This window comes from Acanthopagrus latus, chromosome 7 (assembly GCF_904848185.1).
Source record: "Acanthopagrus latus isolate v.2019 chromosome 7, fAcaLat1.1, whole genome shotgun sequence".
Lineage (NCBI taxonomy): Eukaryota > Metazoa > Chordata > Actinopteri > Spariformes > Sparidae > Acanthopagrus > Acanthopagrus latus.
The window spans coordinates 27,784,015-27,798,555 of NC_051045.1; the positions used below are offsets into that span (position 1 = coordinate 27,784,015).

At 41.6% G+C, this 14,541-nt stretch overlaps 1 protein-coding gene across 3 annotated transcripts; it reads right to left on the minus strand.

The window, feature by feature from the left end:
* Positions 1-1,620: 1,620 nt before the first annotated feature.
* tpx2 (TPX2 microtubule nucleation factor) lies at positions 1,621-13,718 on the minus strand. 3 transcript variants are annotated; one of them, XM_037105421.1, is made up of 17 exons: positions 13,566-13,718; positions 12,980-13,121; positions 11,560-11,691; positions 10,466-10,589; positions 9,468-9,530; positions 9,208-9,324; positions 8,909-9,018; positions 8,602-8,750; positions 7,066-7,237; positions 6,839-6,977; positions 5,616-5,832; positions 5,389-5,484; positions 5,074-5,247; positions 4,844-4,990; positions 4,638-4,749; positions 4,038-4,204; positions 1,621-2,041 (listed from the first exon to the last, which is right to left on the minus strand). In XM_037105421.1, the coding sequence occupies exons 2-17, from the start codon at positions 13,089-13,091 to the stop codon at positions 1,931-1,933; spliced, it is 2,142 nt and encodes a 713-aa protein (XP_036961316.1). In that variant the 5' UTR covers positions 13,092-13,121; positions 13,566-13,718; the 3' UTR covers positions 1,621-1,930. The 3 variants fall into 3 exon arrangements, with proteins under 3 accessions (XP_036961316.1, XP_036961315.1, XP_036961317.1); XM_037105420.1 differs by having other exon boundaries at positions 4,038-4,225; XM_037105422.1 differs by lacking the exons at positions 12,980-13,121; positions 13,566-13,718 and adding an exon at positions 11,896-12,067 and having other exon boundaries at positions 4,038-4,225.
* Between the last annotated feature and the right edge of the window lie 823 nt (positions 13,719-14,541).

Below are 14,541 nucleotides of genomic sequence, written 5' to 3' on the forward strand. Positions count from 1 at the left end.
CTGTCTCTGTCTCTCTCTCGAGCTCTGCCTGTCTCTGTCTCTCTCTCGAGCTCTGCCTGTCTCTGTCTCTCTCTCGAGCTCTGCCTGTCTCTGTCTCTCTCTCGAGCTCTGCCTGTCTCTGTCTCTCTCTCGAGCTCTGCCTGTCTCTGTCTCTCTCTCGAGCTCTGCCTGTCTCTGTCTCTCTCTCGAGCTCTGCCTGTCTCTGTCTCTCTCTCGAGCTCTGCCTGTCTCTGTCTCTCTCTCGAGCTCTGCCTGTCTCTGTCTCTCTCTCGAGCTCTGCCTGTCTCTGTCTCTCTCTCGAGCTCTGCCTGTCTCTGTCTCTCTCTCGAGCTCTGCCTGTCTCTGTCTCTCTCTCGAGCTCTGCCTGTCTCTGTCTCTCTCTCGAGCTCTGCCTGTCTCTGTCTCTCTCTCTCGAGCTCTGCCTGTCTCTGTCTCTCTCTCTCGAGCTCTGCCTGTCTCTGTCTCTCTCTCTCGAGCTCTGCCTGTCTCTGTCTCTCTCTCTCGAGCTCTGCCTGTCTCTGTCTCTCTCTCTCGAGCTCTGCCTGTCTCTGTCTCTCTCTCGAGCTCTGCCTGTCTCTGTCTCTCTCTCGAGCTCTGCCTGTCTCTGTCTCTCTCTCTCCCCTCTACTTATCAATACTCTAAGCAAACCTTTTCCATGAGTTTAGAGGTAAAATTTAGCTTACTGAATGAGCATTTGAAGTAGGGTACTAGCTTGAATTTGATCCCTGAACTAGTGAACATGACGTGAATGTTTTGAAATTTTTAATTTCAGAATTGACTGTAGAAAACTTTAATATTTTGTTTGTAAAACCATTTATCAGAGTTCATGTGTTCTGAAGTCCCCCCCATTTGTTTATAAGTGCAATGACTGATCAGTAACCTTTTTTCCCCCTGCACCTTAAGTCAATGTGGTAAACTTGTTAGCCAACAGTTGGAGTTTGTGTCCAGTGCAAGTCCAATATTCACTTTCTTCAGCCCTTTTCAAACTCCTGAGGGAAAAGTCTGATAATTTAAAAGGCAACACAATCACGCAAATTGGGACAGACAACATGGAACGCAAAGGTTTCCTAGTAATTCCAATAACAGAAAGTGCAATGGAATTCCAACTTGTAAACCTCAGGGTAGGGCCACCCAACCTGACTGCATGAAGAAGTAGTCCAACAACACACGCTAGCAGAGCAGGAGGATGTACAGTATTTGCGAGTGACATTTGCAGTAAGCTAGAGAATGGATTTTAGATTTTGAAGTATGAAAGTGAAATATAATAACATGTATGATGGCATTATTCAGTGAGGCTGCAATTCTGTGTGTACTCAAAGTGCACAGAGACTTTTTTTTTTTGGCTAAGATTAATAGTATTGCATCTGGAAGGCCTGGCAGCCAGAAAATGGAAATTACAATGGACTACAACACAACATAAACCTGCTGAAAGGTACAGTGTGCTCCAAAAAGCAACAAGTCTCATCTTAGTGAATGTGATTTAGTGCAGATTCCAATTTATACTCATTTCTATTTTTCACCGATTTTAATTTCCCCCTGTACAAAAAGTTAAGCTGCTGTGTGTTTTACTGCCAGGTTAGTTGTTCCAGCAATTTAAATTAAAATGTCTATAGCATCTGGTAACATTAAAGCCTTTATTTAAGAGAGTTAATATAGAAAAACAGAGAGACAGAAAATAATGTACAACAATGGTTAAAATCTAAAGCTCAATGTGGAAAAGACTGAAAAAAAAAAAACAAAAAAAAAACTGAGCTTCAGTCCTTTTGAATTGCAGCTGTATTCACAATTTCATAGTCAGTATTCTGACTGACTATCTGAAATGGATGCAACTAACTTCAAGGGCTTTTGCCCCAAAAAGAAAAATAAAAGTACAAAATAAAAACAGTTAGAATCTGGTCACTTTTCTGCTGAGTAGAATGAGGCAAGCAGCTCACAGGCGGAAACGATCAGAGAAGTTTGGGGACTGGGGAATTGTGAGTGGAACTTCACTCTTCTTCAGTGCAACAGGTTTGTAGTGTCTGATGGGCTGAGCCTTGTGAACCTGCAGAGGAGGAAGACACAATCTTTTAGACACTGAACGTTACTCATCAGGCTCCAGCTACATACCATTTTCATAAGGTGTGATCACACACACACACACACACACACACACCACATTTTACCAAGTTAGAGTTCAGTAGCATTTACCATAAATCAATGTGATCCTGAGTTGAGATTAAGAGGCCATCCACATGGAAACGCTTTTCTGTGTAAACACATATTTTGCATAGCTTTGGCCGATCGGCCAATTGGATCCTGTAAGCAATGTCTCACAACAGACTACATGGTTGTGTTCGTACTGCAGAAGATATCGAGCCTTACTCGCATTGTAGTTGAGTGCGAGTCACAGCAGTTCCATCTCATTATTGCTCCACACAAATGATTCTAGTTTCCTTGCATGACCCATTTTCTTGTTGTGTTCGCTTTCTCCGTCTACTGTGTTTGTATACAACGTGCAAGTTTTATGTGCATACTCCATCTCTTCTCCGTTTGTGGTGAATTTGAAGCGCGACCTATAGGCCTGGAATATGAACTACAGCATTGAGTCATTTTCAGTCGATATGTTTTGACGCAAATATTCCTGAAACAAGGCCAAAGGGTTGCAGTTTGTTGCGTATGGGGCTGCATAGCCACTAGGGGTATCACGATTCTCCATATCCTGGATTAGATTCAATTTTCGATTTTAAGGTCAGGTCCAATTCGAATCTTGATTTTTACAATTTTCTGTCTTTTTTTTTTAAATCACAGGTTGCTATGCAATTTTAAGACTAGACATGTATGCAATATAATATGACCTTTGTTCACAATGTACCACATTACACTGTCAAATTTAATACATTAACATAATGTAACAAATTATATCTTCAGTCATTTGGAAACTTAAACAAAATAACCTGCCATCTAGTTTCTGCAGAGCTTGCAAACTGTGGCTTTTTTGTCAACATAACTCACTGGAAATCCAAAATACTTCCACACCTGTGACTTCAGTGAAAGAGGAGGGGGTTCAAGTTCTGTCGGTGGGTCTCCAGTTGCCATTGTTGCAAGAGTTGCGCAGCCCCTTTCAGGAATAGGGCGGTGCGTGAAGTGTGTGCATAAAGTTTGTAAGGTGGGAGTGGGCGAGCGTGCCTACAGTGAATGAACGGGAGGGGAATGAGAGGCGAAAGGAGTAGCGGTAGTAGCGACAGCATTGAAGTGTACAATATCAGCTTCAGTTTGGCTGTGAATAAAGGCAAAGGCTCCTCCAGATACAGCAAAGCTCCCTGGTATTTTTTCCCAGACCAACCTAAACACGTGAAAGGGGTTCGTCCCACCGGTAAACGCAATCTTCGGCCCTGCAGGAAATCATCTTGCCTTTGCTTTCCGACCATGGTCCGGGAGCTGAACAGGAATGGTGTAACACCATGCTATCATTTTGCTGGCTGTAGCTAATGGCTACTAGCTAGGCCAGTAGCTAAGTTAGAGGAGGTTGACTCGCAGCACTTCAACACTTACTGTGTGTGTTTTTTCCACTTGGCAAGCCGACCGGCTGTGACATGAGGTGTGGCAGTTAATGATGATCCCATTTTTTTTTTTTTAAATTCAAAAGTTCGAGATTGTGACTTAATATCGAAAACTTGACACCCTTGATAGCCACAGACCAGTCAGGGTGCCCATGCAGACCCCTGTCCACCACCGAAAGCGCCAACAAAAACCTTTTTAGTAAACTGCGTACACAATGTTCTCAAAGCTCATGTTTGTGTGTAGAGACCCTGTTGATACTACGAACAAAGTTTCATGTTGTGTCGAGCATTCTTAGTGTTTTACACTAGCATCAAAATCGCCATTTCTAAGAGTGCCCCTGCACTCCATTGAAAATTAGCTTGCCCGAAAACAAAACTACGGTAAATCTTGTGCCTCTTTCATTGTAATTGTGCATTTCTCAAAGGTTTGACTCATATACATTCACAAATAAAGCCTAGGTTGCTTTTTGGCAACTGTTTCACTTTAAGTGACCTAACCTGTTCTTGCCGCATCCTGGAAATTTCCTCCTTCTTCCTCTGCTCCTCCTCCCGTCTCTGCTCCTCCTCCATGAATGTCCTGAGAGCCTCCTTCTCACTGGCTAGTCGCTCATACTCCTGCCGCTCCCGGGCCCGCCTCTCTGTAGACAGCTCAAAGACCTCCACAACTGTAGAAGAATGAATGAGTTCTGAAGAGTGCCGCGACAGAGGGTGGTGAAAGTGACAGGAACATAGTGAGTTAAACACTGAACTACACTACACTACCCCACCCCCCCCCCCAAAAAACACCATTTATGCATTTTATCATGGTGCTACATTATATCCAGGGCTGGTCACATTGCTAATTACCACAAGAGCAGTTTCACTGTATCCATGAACTGCTATGGATCAGTCAGCAGCTCACACTTGTGATGAGAAAAACTTGCACCATGATTACATTATCAAGTTGCTAACTTGCATCAAATGACCATTGCATCTTAATGCACATAACTACACAAGTTAAAGACAGCAAGACATCAGTACAAATAAGTATAAAGCAGCCAAAAAAAAGATCCAGGAATGTGTTTGGCTCAGTGATGCAGCTCTGCATATTAGTCTTACCCACAGTAGCCCGGCTCTCCTTTCTGGGCTGGAAAGGCTCTTTAAGAGTGACTGTGTTGGGCCTAGCTTTGAACACTGCTGCTTCCTCCTGTTGTTTCTGCTCCTCTTTTACCTACAAAGCACAGAGGTTATGTTTGAATTCCAAGGTACAGACCGTCACTGAGAATAAATCTATTCCGAGTGCTTAGTGGAAAATTGTGTTGCACCATCTGCTCCCAGCGACTGGTCCTCGCGGCTCCACGTTCATCTATGAGCAGTCTGAAGGGCTCCGGCTTGGTGGGTTCCAGCTTCTTCTTCTCGGGGAGGTTCACAGTGTCAAAGTCTGGAAGTGGCTGTGCCTTAAACTGAGGTACCTGGAAAGTTGGAGACGAGAAAGTGATTTAGTCTTTGTCCTTATTCCGCGGTTCAAGGACATATTCAGGATGAGTGACTTCACCTCCTCATTTCGCTTATCTTCCAGTCTTTTCTCTTTCAACACCTTCCTCTCTCGTTCCCTCTCCTCAAAGGAGAAAGGACAGACCTCCACATGGTGGTTCTCTGGTAGGCGGGGCTGGAAGGGGAGGCCAAAGTGAGGCACTGGGGGGGCCTTGACTGGTGAATGCTGTTTGACCTGACAAAGAAAAACCCCCACCAGGTTTAAGGTTATTAACAAGAGGGTGGCTGTGGTGGATCGGCACGTTAGGTGAGTGAAGGGAAAGAACTGAGAAGCTTTTAAAATCAATACAAGCAACAACAAAAAAGTGTCCCTTACTTCCTCAACCTTGGGTTCCCTATGGACCCTATGCTTGAGAGCAAAAGCTGGAGACTCTGGCACGGTTGCAGGCAGAACCTTCCTCTCTGGCAAACCCTGTGGATGGGACTTTTTTTTTTACTACAGTCACAATAACAACATTATATTCTCTCGACCACAAACAAAAATAAGCCAGTCTTAGTGTAAATCCTTGTATTCAACACTGAACTGGTCCCAGGGTTACTCACCACTACTCCTTCCAGGATCTTTTTGGGTAGAGGCTGGGATTTAAAGACATGCAGCTTCTCTTCCTCTTGAGGCTTTGTGGCCTGTCTCTCCTGGAGCCTTTTTTCAATCTGCAACTCGAATCCTTCAGGTACAGTGGGTTCCTTCACTGCTGGTTTCTTTAGGCCCTCTACGCCATCTAATATTTTCCTGTTTAGCTCCAGGGCCTTGAATTTAAACCTGTGATTAAAACACAACATTAGCCAAAGGCCCATAGAATAACATGATGCTCTGACAGTTGAGCACTATAAAAGTTGCCCCCTCAATAAGATAGAATGTTTATAAAATGTAAAAATAGAAATGGAACCCTTTCAAGTCTCTGAAAGTGGACACATCACCTCTGAGCCATCATTCATCAGGAACTATGATTTAAAAATGCATTTACAGGTGTGTTGTCACATTTGGTCAATTGCTGCAGAAAGGGCTTGACCATGTATCTGTGCGTTTCTTGCACATCCTGGGTTCTAAAACAATAGTGAATGGGGGAAGACAGGATGAGACGGGACCAGATGCTTCCCTTAGACAACTGCGGGAATTTGACAGTGTGAGGGTCCCCATAACCAGGAGCCCTGATCAGCCCTGAGGTGGGCATCAGAGATAAGCTACAGGAAGGAGCCCACACCAGAGGTTTAGAGCTGACTCAATGTATACATTGTCATCCAAGTATAGAGAGACCATCCTGTCCACTTTAGCTGACATCAGCAAAGTTAAGTAACACACACAAGAGTTATTTCATAGAGGATGTGAGGCAGACCCATCCTTCTCTTCTTTCCCATTGGATAGATGTACCTTGAATCCACCAAAGTGACCAATTGGGAGAAGTAGGCAGTTATGGAAAATAGACTTTAAAAAAAGGCCCAAACACCAGAGAAAAGGGTGGTGGCATTTGGTAGAATTCCTAAGATCGAAGGCGTAGGAGTTCTGATAAGGCAAAGGGCAAAGCGTTTGGCATTACTTTGCCCTAGACTGGAGAACACCGGATGTGCGGCCACACTCTGCTCGGACGCTAGGCTACCTGAAGTCTGTTTCAATAAAGACTGCTCTATCATTCCATCCAGCCTTGCCTCCGCAGAATTCTTTTATCAACATACTACATGCCGACACCTTTGAGGAAGATAGCCCAGAAACTACAACCGCTAGTTAGAGAATGTGACAAACTAGGAGGGATAAAGTGAAATTGTCTTACTTGTTAAGTTTTTCCAACTCTTCAGACTCCAGCTCAGCAGTGCTCTTTACAGCAGGCGGCCGGCTTCTCTGGTTGGTCATCAGGTGTGGAGTGTGAGGGTGGGTGAGCTTAAGGTGGTCACCCTTCATTGGGGATGGTCCTAACCAACAGATACAACCCAAGTCATCCACTTACACTTACACCTAAAAGTCTTGTCACTGACTATTGTTAAATAAATAAAGACACACCTCTCTCTTGACTCTTGCGACTGCGCAAATGGTAGCGGTCAGGGGTTCGTTTCTGAAACTGCTGTATCTGCTGAGCCATGGGCACATAGACAGATGGCTCCTCCACCTTTCTCTTGTTACCCTTCGACAGGTTGAAGGGTTTGGGCACCGTGGCACCTTTCATAGCCTTTGCCTGAAAATAAATAAATAAATGGTTATGGTACAAGTTTCTTCAAGTGGTCACCATGTTGTAAGATGTTTTCTCCATGCTCATGGTTGACATTAGAAGATATCTGCTGCATTTCATCAAGTTTCCCCTTCAGCTGTTTTGGGAGTTGTGTAAAATTATTGCTGAATTGAATGAATTTCCTCTTTTAAAATAAAAGACATTTATTGTCAAAAATTCACAGGAAATTAAATGCATTACAGATTTTTTTGGCAGCTATTCCTCAATAGTATTAAGGGGAAGTGTATTTACAGCAGCTCTTCTGACCAATATTCAAGACAAGTGTTCATCAGTTGGATGGAAAGTATGTATGGAAAAACCCCATTAGTTTAGTGGAGCTTTCTCAGTCGCTGTGGTTGCTAATTTCTCAAGTGCACTATTTATAGTGGAAGGGGTTATTTCCACCTTCAATGATGGACTCTGCTTTCAAGTTGTGGTTTAGGAAGGGACTACATACAGTTTGTGTCTTTTGAGCATTTTGTGAGGGAACATGGTATACCCTAGATCTCACTTCTTTAGATATCTGCAAGTACGCAGTCTAGTCCCCAGTAGGTGGCTGGATTGAGGAAGTTTTAGAATGGGATCCTCTGGAATGTGGCCTCATTTCTAGACTATATAATACCAGAAAACCTGAAATATTCTTGAAGAGGCTCATGCAAGAGGTTTGATAAGGTTTTGTGCCCATTTCTATGTTATTCAAAGAAACATTTGCTTCTAGACAGACACACAATATGTTATTGTTTGTATTGTTGTTTTTCTTTGTGTTTTTTTTTTCCCTCTACTTTCGTGTCCTATGTTTTCTGAGGTGTTCTACAATGTCATTAAATGGATGTGTGTTGCACTGTCTGCATTTGAAAACTAAATAATAATAAAAAGATTTAAATATAAAATCATAAATCGAGTTTGGTGTGAAAAAATGAGATTCAGTTTTTAGGCCATGTTGCCCAGCCCTACCAGAGACAGACAGTAACTAAAATGACACAATATTAAGAGGTGACAAAGACATGCAAGTTCAAGTTTTCTGCCATTCAACTGCTGGGTACAGGTGCCGTTGTAAGGGTGACTTGAATGGGGCTTGTGTCAACAGCTGTCCTGTCACCTTTATACAATTTTAATACCTTTAAATTCAATTAGGAATTTTCAGTAATTTTGCTGGAGAGGCAGTGTGAAGGAAGGCCATTTTACTGCAATGGTTTTGGGATCCTAGCTGCCTGAAATGCAAGGATCCGCTTACACTCAGTCCAGGTGAACTATAAAGATCTGGGATCGAACACTTCAGCCCCACAGTCTGCAACATAGCTTGAAGGTGACTACATTCATGATGGACTTACTGGTGAGGAGGGCTTGCGGAGCTGAGTTATGAAGTCCAATTCCTTGTGGCCATTGTTGGATGAAGTGGTCGCCTTAACGCGGGTGTTTGTGTTGAAATGGAATTCTTTTGGAACTGTTGTTGATAGGACCATCTTCTTTGGTGGCGGATCTAAAACAGTAAATGTCATTTTAAAATGTGTGAGGCAAATCCAAACCCCAAATGTCAGATCTTTTCAAATGTGACAGTACAGCTTGTAGGCAGAAAATAACTAATATATCAGCAATTTACTGAGGGTTACAGGTGCACAATAAGTAATGTCTACTTACTGCCAGCCAGAGCAGCTTTGTAGCTGGCCTCATTCTTCTTGCGATGCAGAGCCACTTCCTTCTGGAGGTTCCTGATTCGTTCAAGCTCCTGTTCTTCAGAGCTACTTGGCCTATTTGGACAAAAACCCATCAAAAACTTAAATCGGCTTTAACCCATTTATCCACCTCAGTCCCTGATAACTTCAATAAAGGGTATCAAAAAAGTTTTACAAGTTAAATATGTTTTGTGCTTGAGTACTCTTGCCCATCCACCAATTCTAAGAGAATTACATGAGTTTCACCATCAATTGTAGACTCACTCTGTGTTTGTAGTAGTGGAAGCTTCTGCACGGGTCTTGGGTACAGCCCTGGAATTTAGCTGTCCATTTCTGCGTGAAACACTGCTGCGTTTTGGGGCTGGTGGAGCTACAGGACTCCTTGATCAAAACAGTTGAAATTAACATCTTTGTGGGATTTTGTCAGGGTACTTTATACAAAATTGTTCTAGAGTTCTAGAAAATGAACCTTTAAAGTCCACACTATGGCCAAAGGATTTGCTGTAAAGGACAGTCAAACTTACTTTTTGTGTTTCTTTGATGGTGGTGCAGCTGGACCGCTGTTTAGCTCTTTACGTTTGGAAACCCTAGAAATAAATCAAAGAGAAAATTAAAGTCAGAATGAAATTAACTCCAACACAACATACTTTATTGTCCCCTTGGGGACATTTTTGTCAGGCTCAGTGCTGCATTGACAGTTACCAAATTGATTACCTTTACATACAAGCTGCAAAGATAGGTTGCTCTTCAATACTTAACTCAGTACGTTTACATGCACATCTTAGTCAGATTACAGCCATAGTTCGACTATGCTAGTCAGACAACAATAGTCTGAGTATACATGCCGAAAATCAAATTAAATTGGCCGAATCAAGTCATACCCCGGTACGATAGGTGGCGCTGTACCCATTTCAACTGGTGGTTATTGAGCCACCTCCAGTTGACCTCTATATGTAACCAGCAACAACAAACTCTGCCTTGACAATAGAGAAAGATGGCGTATGAAGAGCAAGACGAAGCTACATTTTTGTACATTTCGTATACGTGTACATGATAATTACACAAACTAGATGCACAATGGCGCTCTTGCTTGCAGTTATTTCGGAGGAAAGATGCCACCGCCGCCGTCCTTCTACTTCCGACTCACAGCTCCAGGAAAAAAAAAATCTAAGGCAAAAACCGAGCCAATGGAACATGCAGGAGTAATGTGATTATCAAATAATCTAGGTGTTTTAATCCGACTATGAGGAATCTGATCCAGTCCGTTTTTAGTCAGACTAAGGTGTATACATGCATCTTAATAATCCAATCATAGTCGGACTAACCTAGTAATTCGGTTTTCTTGAGTGTCATGTACACGCACTGACTGTTACAATTTACTAGATCAGGCATGTACCAATTGTGGAACACAATGAATAAGTACCAGCGTCATTTGATAATATGAAAAATTGAATGTGAAGCCTCCACCTATGACACAGAGTGGAACTGTTAAATTAGAGAATTGCCATCACAAAGACTGTACCTGCATGGTTGAGCAGGGAGTTGATTAGCAGTGCTCCTCTTTGGTCGGGCATTTGTCCGAGCAGGACTTCCAGCACCCCAGGATGTGACAATGTTGGGAGGGAGGGCTGTGGATGTGCTAGGACCTGAAATATTGAGCAGTCCATAAGGATTAAGAGCCAATTAATGAGAATTATTTGGATTAGAAGACTACAAACTAGGACCACATACAATTCAGCCATGAATAGTTATTGTGTATACATGATAGGGCTGTCACTTTTTATTCGAAATTCAAATATTCGATCGAAAGTGGAGGGAAAAGTTCGTATTCGGATGTAATGACCTGTTGAAAATCAAAATGTACGGTCTATAAGCTCAACAGACTGCTTGAAGTAATTCACCTTGTGATCCAGCAGAGGGTGCCCTTAATTTAGCTTGACCTCTTGCACGCCCTACTAACTCTTGACCTGTCAATTCAGCTAGTAGTGTTATGTTTGTTGCGAAAATCGAGGACACTAGCAAGCAAAGCCATCCTGCGTGGACGATCGCGATACCAAAGCATCTGAGATGTAGTGTATGGAAGTATTTACTGTTCTACACCGTAGGTGGAAAAGTAAATAACAAAGCTGTTTGTCGACTTTGTACAAAGCAGCTGTCTCACTCCACAATGACAACAAATCTGCAGACTCACCTGCTAGCTTACAACCACGTAAGCGTTACCAGTGGAGTATACAACATCTTCTGACGGACTACTACTCGGCACACTCAGCTTCACCGAGGGGGAATTCATTCTAATAAATTGAGTGTCATTTCAAATTTGTTAGAACTTGATTTTTTTTTCCTATTTTTTTTTTTTTTTTTTTTTAAGTGACAGCCCTTATACATGATGGCGCCAATTCAAAATAAACCTTAATGGGATGCAGGGAGAAAACTACACAATACTGTACTGACTTAATGATCAATGAGTGACTCTGGGTCACCACTGGAAACTATAGTAACTGCTGTGAATTAAAAGACCACTCCGTTTGTTGACCACATCAAGATCAAGCTACTTCTGACCTTTCAACACAATTTAACAGAAATATAGTAATTAGCCATTACACAAAGTCTACTAACCAGAATCCACATCTGTCTTGACTTGTGGGATTACGATGGCTCTTGGCAGGCTGTGCCTATCACCTCTCATAAAGGGTCGGTCAAGTCTCAAAGGTGTTATAAGGTGCGCATCTGCTCCCATGGCCTGTTCTTCTGCATGTAAAAGATAGATATTAAAAAGCTGTGGACTCCTTTGCGGGTTCAAAAAAATAAATTAATTTAAAAAAAAAAAATAAAAAAAAATTTAAAAAATCCCAAATTACCCTTCATGCCCCATACAGAATTCACACACCGCTGAAAGCCAAATACAACAATATTGTACTGTTAAGATGGAAAAATGGTACGAAGATCACAAACTTAATTCTTTGCATTCGGGCGCTGTTAAGCTCAGTGGGTAGAGAGGGAGTCCCATGTACAGAGGTTGTCCTCGCTGCAGTGGCCCTGGGTTAGAGTCCCGGCCTGGGGCCCTATGCTGCGTGTCACTCCCCTTCTCTATCTCAACCCGTTTCCTGTCATATCTTCAGCTAATCTGTCAATAAAGCCAAAAAAAAGCCCCAAAAAAATATACTTGGAAAATTCTTTGGATTCCTGCACAAAGTTGCTCATGTCCATTTAAGTCTTTAGCAACTCCAAAACATTTAGTAAGTTGGATGTGAGCATTCTAATAAAAAAACAAAAAAAACAATGAAACCTTGACATTCTAAATATCTGACAGATCAATAATATAGCCATCGACTTGTATTCATTTCCTCCATGTTTGAGTATTGATGTTCAATTTATGTGGATTAAGAGGGAGATGACTGCACAACCCTTTTACATAGACAGCAGCAATCTGATGTGATGCTGAGAATTCATGTAAAAATGTTGGCTGTACAGAAATCCTGGATCAGATGCGTAACTTTTTTCTGAAAACTGTACAACTTGACTCCAGCATATTCCTCTCTGCCCACTCCTGCTGCCACCTGATCTCATCCGCCTTCCAGGCAGGGCAGAGCTGATCTCCATCTTAATGATTGGGGATCTTAAATATTTAAAGAGCATTTTTCCCCACAAAATATAGAAAGCAATTGAAGGTAATGGTTCACACATTAAGTTTACATTTATATCTCACGAAGTTGGAGGTTTTTGGGCTGCACCGATGACACCTACTTCCTGTGTGTTAACTTATTTTATTCAGACATTCAGAACGTGTTCGTTTTTTCTTATGTGCAGTGAAGGCAGCAGAGAGAAGTGGGTGACTGTATAAGGGGAGTAACGTTAGTGAAGACAAAACACAACAACAAAACATTCTCTTGAGCAGTTCGGCTGAACCAGTTTACCTACATGTGACAAAATGGATGCGGGGGGGCAGACAAACTCAGCATACGGCTGTTATTGTCTGAACTTACATTATACATAATCAAAAATATCAGTCAACTGCAAATGTATAACGGAGACTCACCAAACCACTTGTCGTCGCTTTCAGCATTTTCCAGTTCTTTCAGGTCGACAACTTGGGATGGGGCATCGAATTCGTAACGTTCAGAGACATCACCGCGTTCGCTTTCGGCCATTATCTCAAGCTGAGTTAGTCGACAACTCACCTAAACAAAACCAGCAAAAACGACAAATCTAAATTTGAGAAAGCTTTTTAGAAACCTGCGTTGAGTAAATCGTTAACTTAAAGATGGCAATTTAAGATGAGCGTTAACGTCTGATTGTAGTACTTGAAGGGAAATGCCTGGTCGAATTACGCTGACAGACTGCAAAAGAACTTCACAAAACAATAGTATTTATGCGTTCTGATAATGTAGCTGCCTCTGCAGTCGTATTTGTCTGTACATGAGCTGTACTGCCTTGTAACCTTAACGAGGCTCGCTCGCGTTAATGCAAAGTTAAAACATATCGTGTCTTCATTAGCAAACGTTAATAGAGAGCATAGCATCACATTAATCAAACAGTCAGCTAATTCCAACAAACATGTAGCCATTCTACTGAGTATAAAGCTATTTCTGTGGTAAATAAGTGAGAAATATTGGAAACCTTACCGAAGCCGTCTGCTCCCACACTAACACGGTTGAAACTGCAGACCGTTAGCGCTCAAAATGCTTACTTTTTGAATCAGCCAATGGCTAATGTCATGTACATCAGCTCGCCGTTTATTGGCTCATATAAGCCAACTTTCGCTGACATGAGCACGTGATCAAAATACAACTTTTTTTGAAAAACTTTATTTAAAAAAGAACAATTTATAAAGAGTTCCCTAACACAGTAGCCCATACAATCATATTTAAGCGAAAGTAAGGTTACATAGAGGAGATTTTTTTTAAAATAATGAACAAACGGAGGGTATACCTATAGAGTAATACAGATATCCTTAATCAGAGGTGTCAGGGTAAAAAGGTTTCGAAATTACTCATAAATGTATTACATTTGATGTTATTTATTTGCTTAAGTGATTCAAGTAGTGAGTTTAGATCTAAAAGAAAATCTGAAAAAAATTGGGAAGCACTCCGGAGAATTTCTATTTGTGAATAAAGAATTCAGCATACAGTATGATGAAACTGATCACATACTCAGGATTGCTAATATCTGGATGATCAGTTTAACAAACAATATCTTCAAGAATAAGCGAGAAGCCAAAGTTAGTAGATGAGACAAAAAATGAGACTCTAGGTGTCTCCAGAATGTTTTGAACATTTCACAATCATAAAAAGATTCAAGATCAAGATTCAAGATTCAAGATTCAAGAGTTTTTATTATCATTGGACAGTCACATGTCAATCAATGAAATTGTCTTTGCAAAAAAAGGTGAGAAATTGTTTCTTGACTTTGTTTACAAAAGATACAAGACATATATATCTGTAAGTTTAGCAACAAGACAGTTAACAGGGCAGGTTAAATGTGTAAGTATTAAAAAGTAAGTCTAATTTCAAACCACTTAAGATAATCCAAAATTGAAATGGATTAGTGACAGCAAAATTGAGATTATCTGTAAACTGGTCTGATTTTGATCAACCGATC

Excerpts from the sequence above, each read along its gene's own strand:
- tpx2 (XM_037105420.1), bottom strand. The coding sequence starts at position 13,091 with ATGGCCGAAAGCGAACGCGGTGATGTCTCTGAACGTTACGAATTCGAT. Across the intron at positions 5,485-5,615 it reads AGATCCTGGAAGGAGTAGTG|GGTTTGCCAGAGAGGAAGGT; the intron begins GTGAGTAACCCT and ends TCCCATCCACAG. Across the intron at positions 4,750-4,843 it reads CCAGTCGCTGGGAGCAGATG|GTAAAAGAGGAGCAGAAACA; the intron begins GTGCAACACAAT and ends TGTGCTTTGTAG.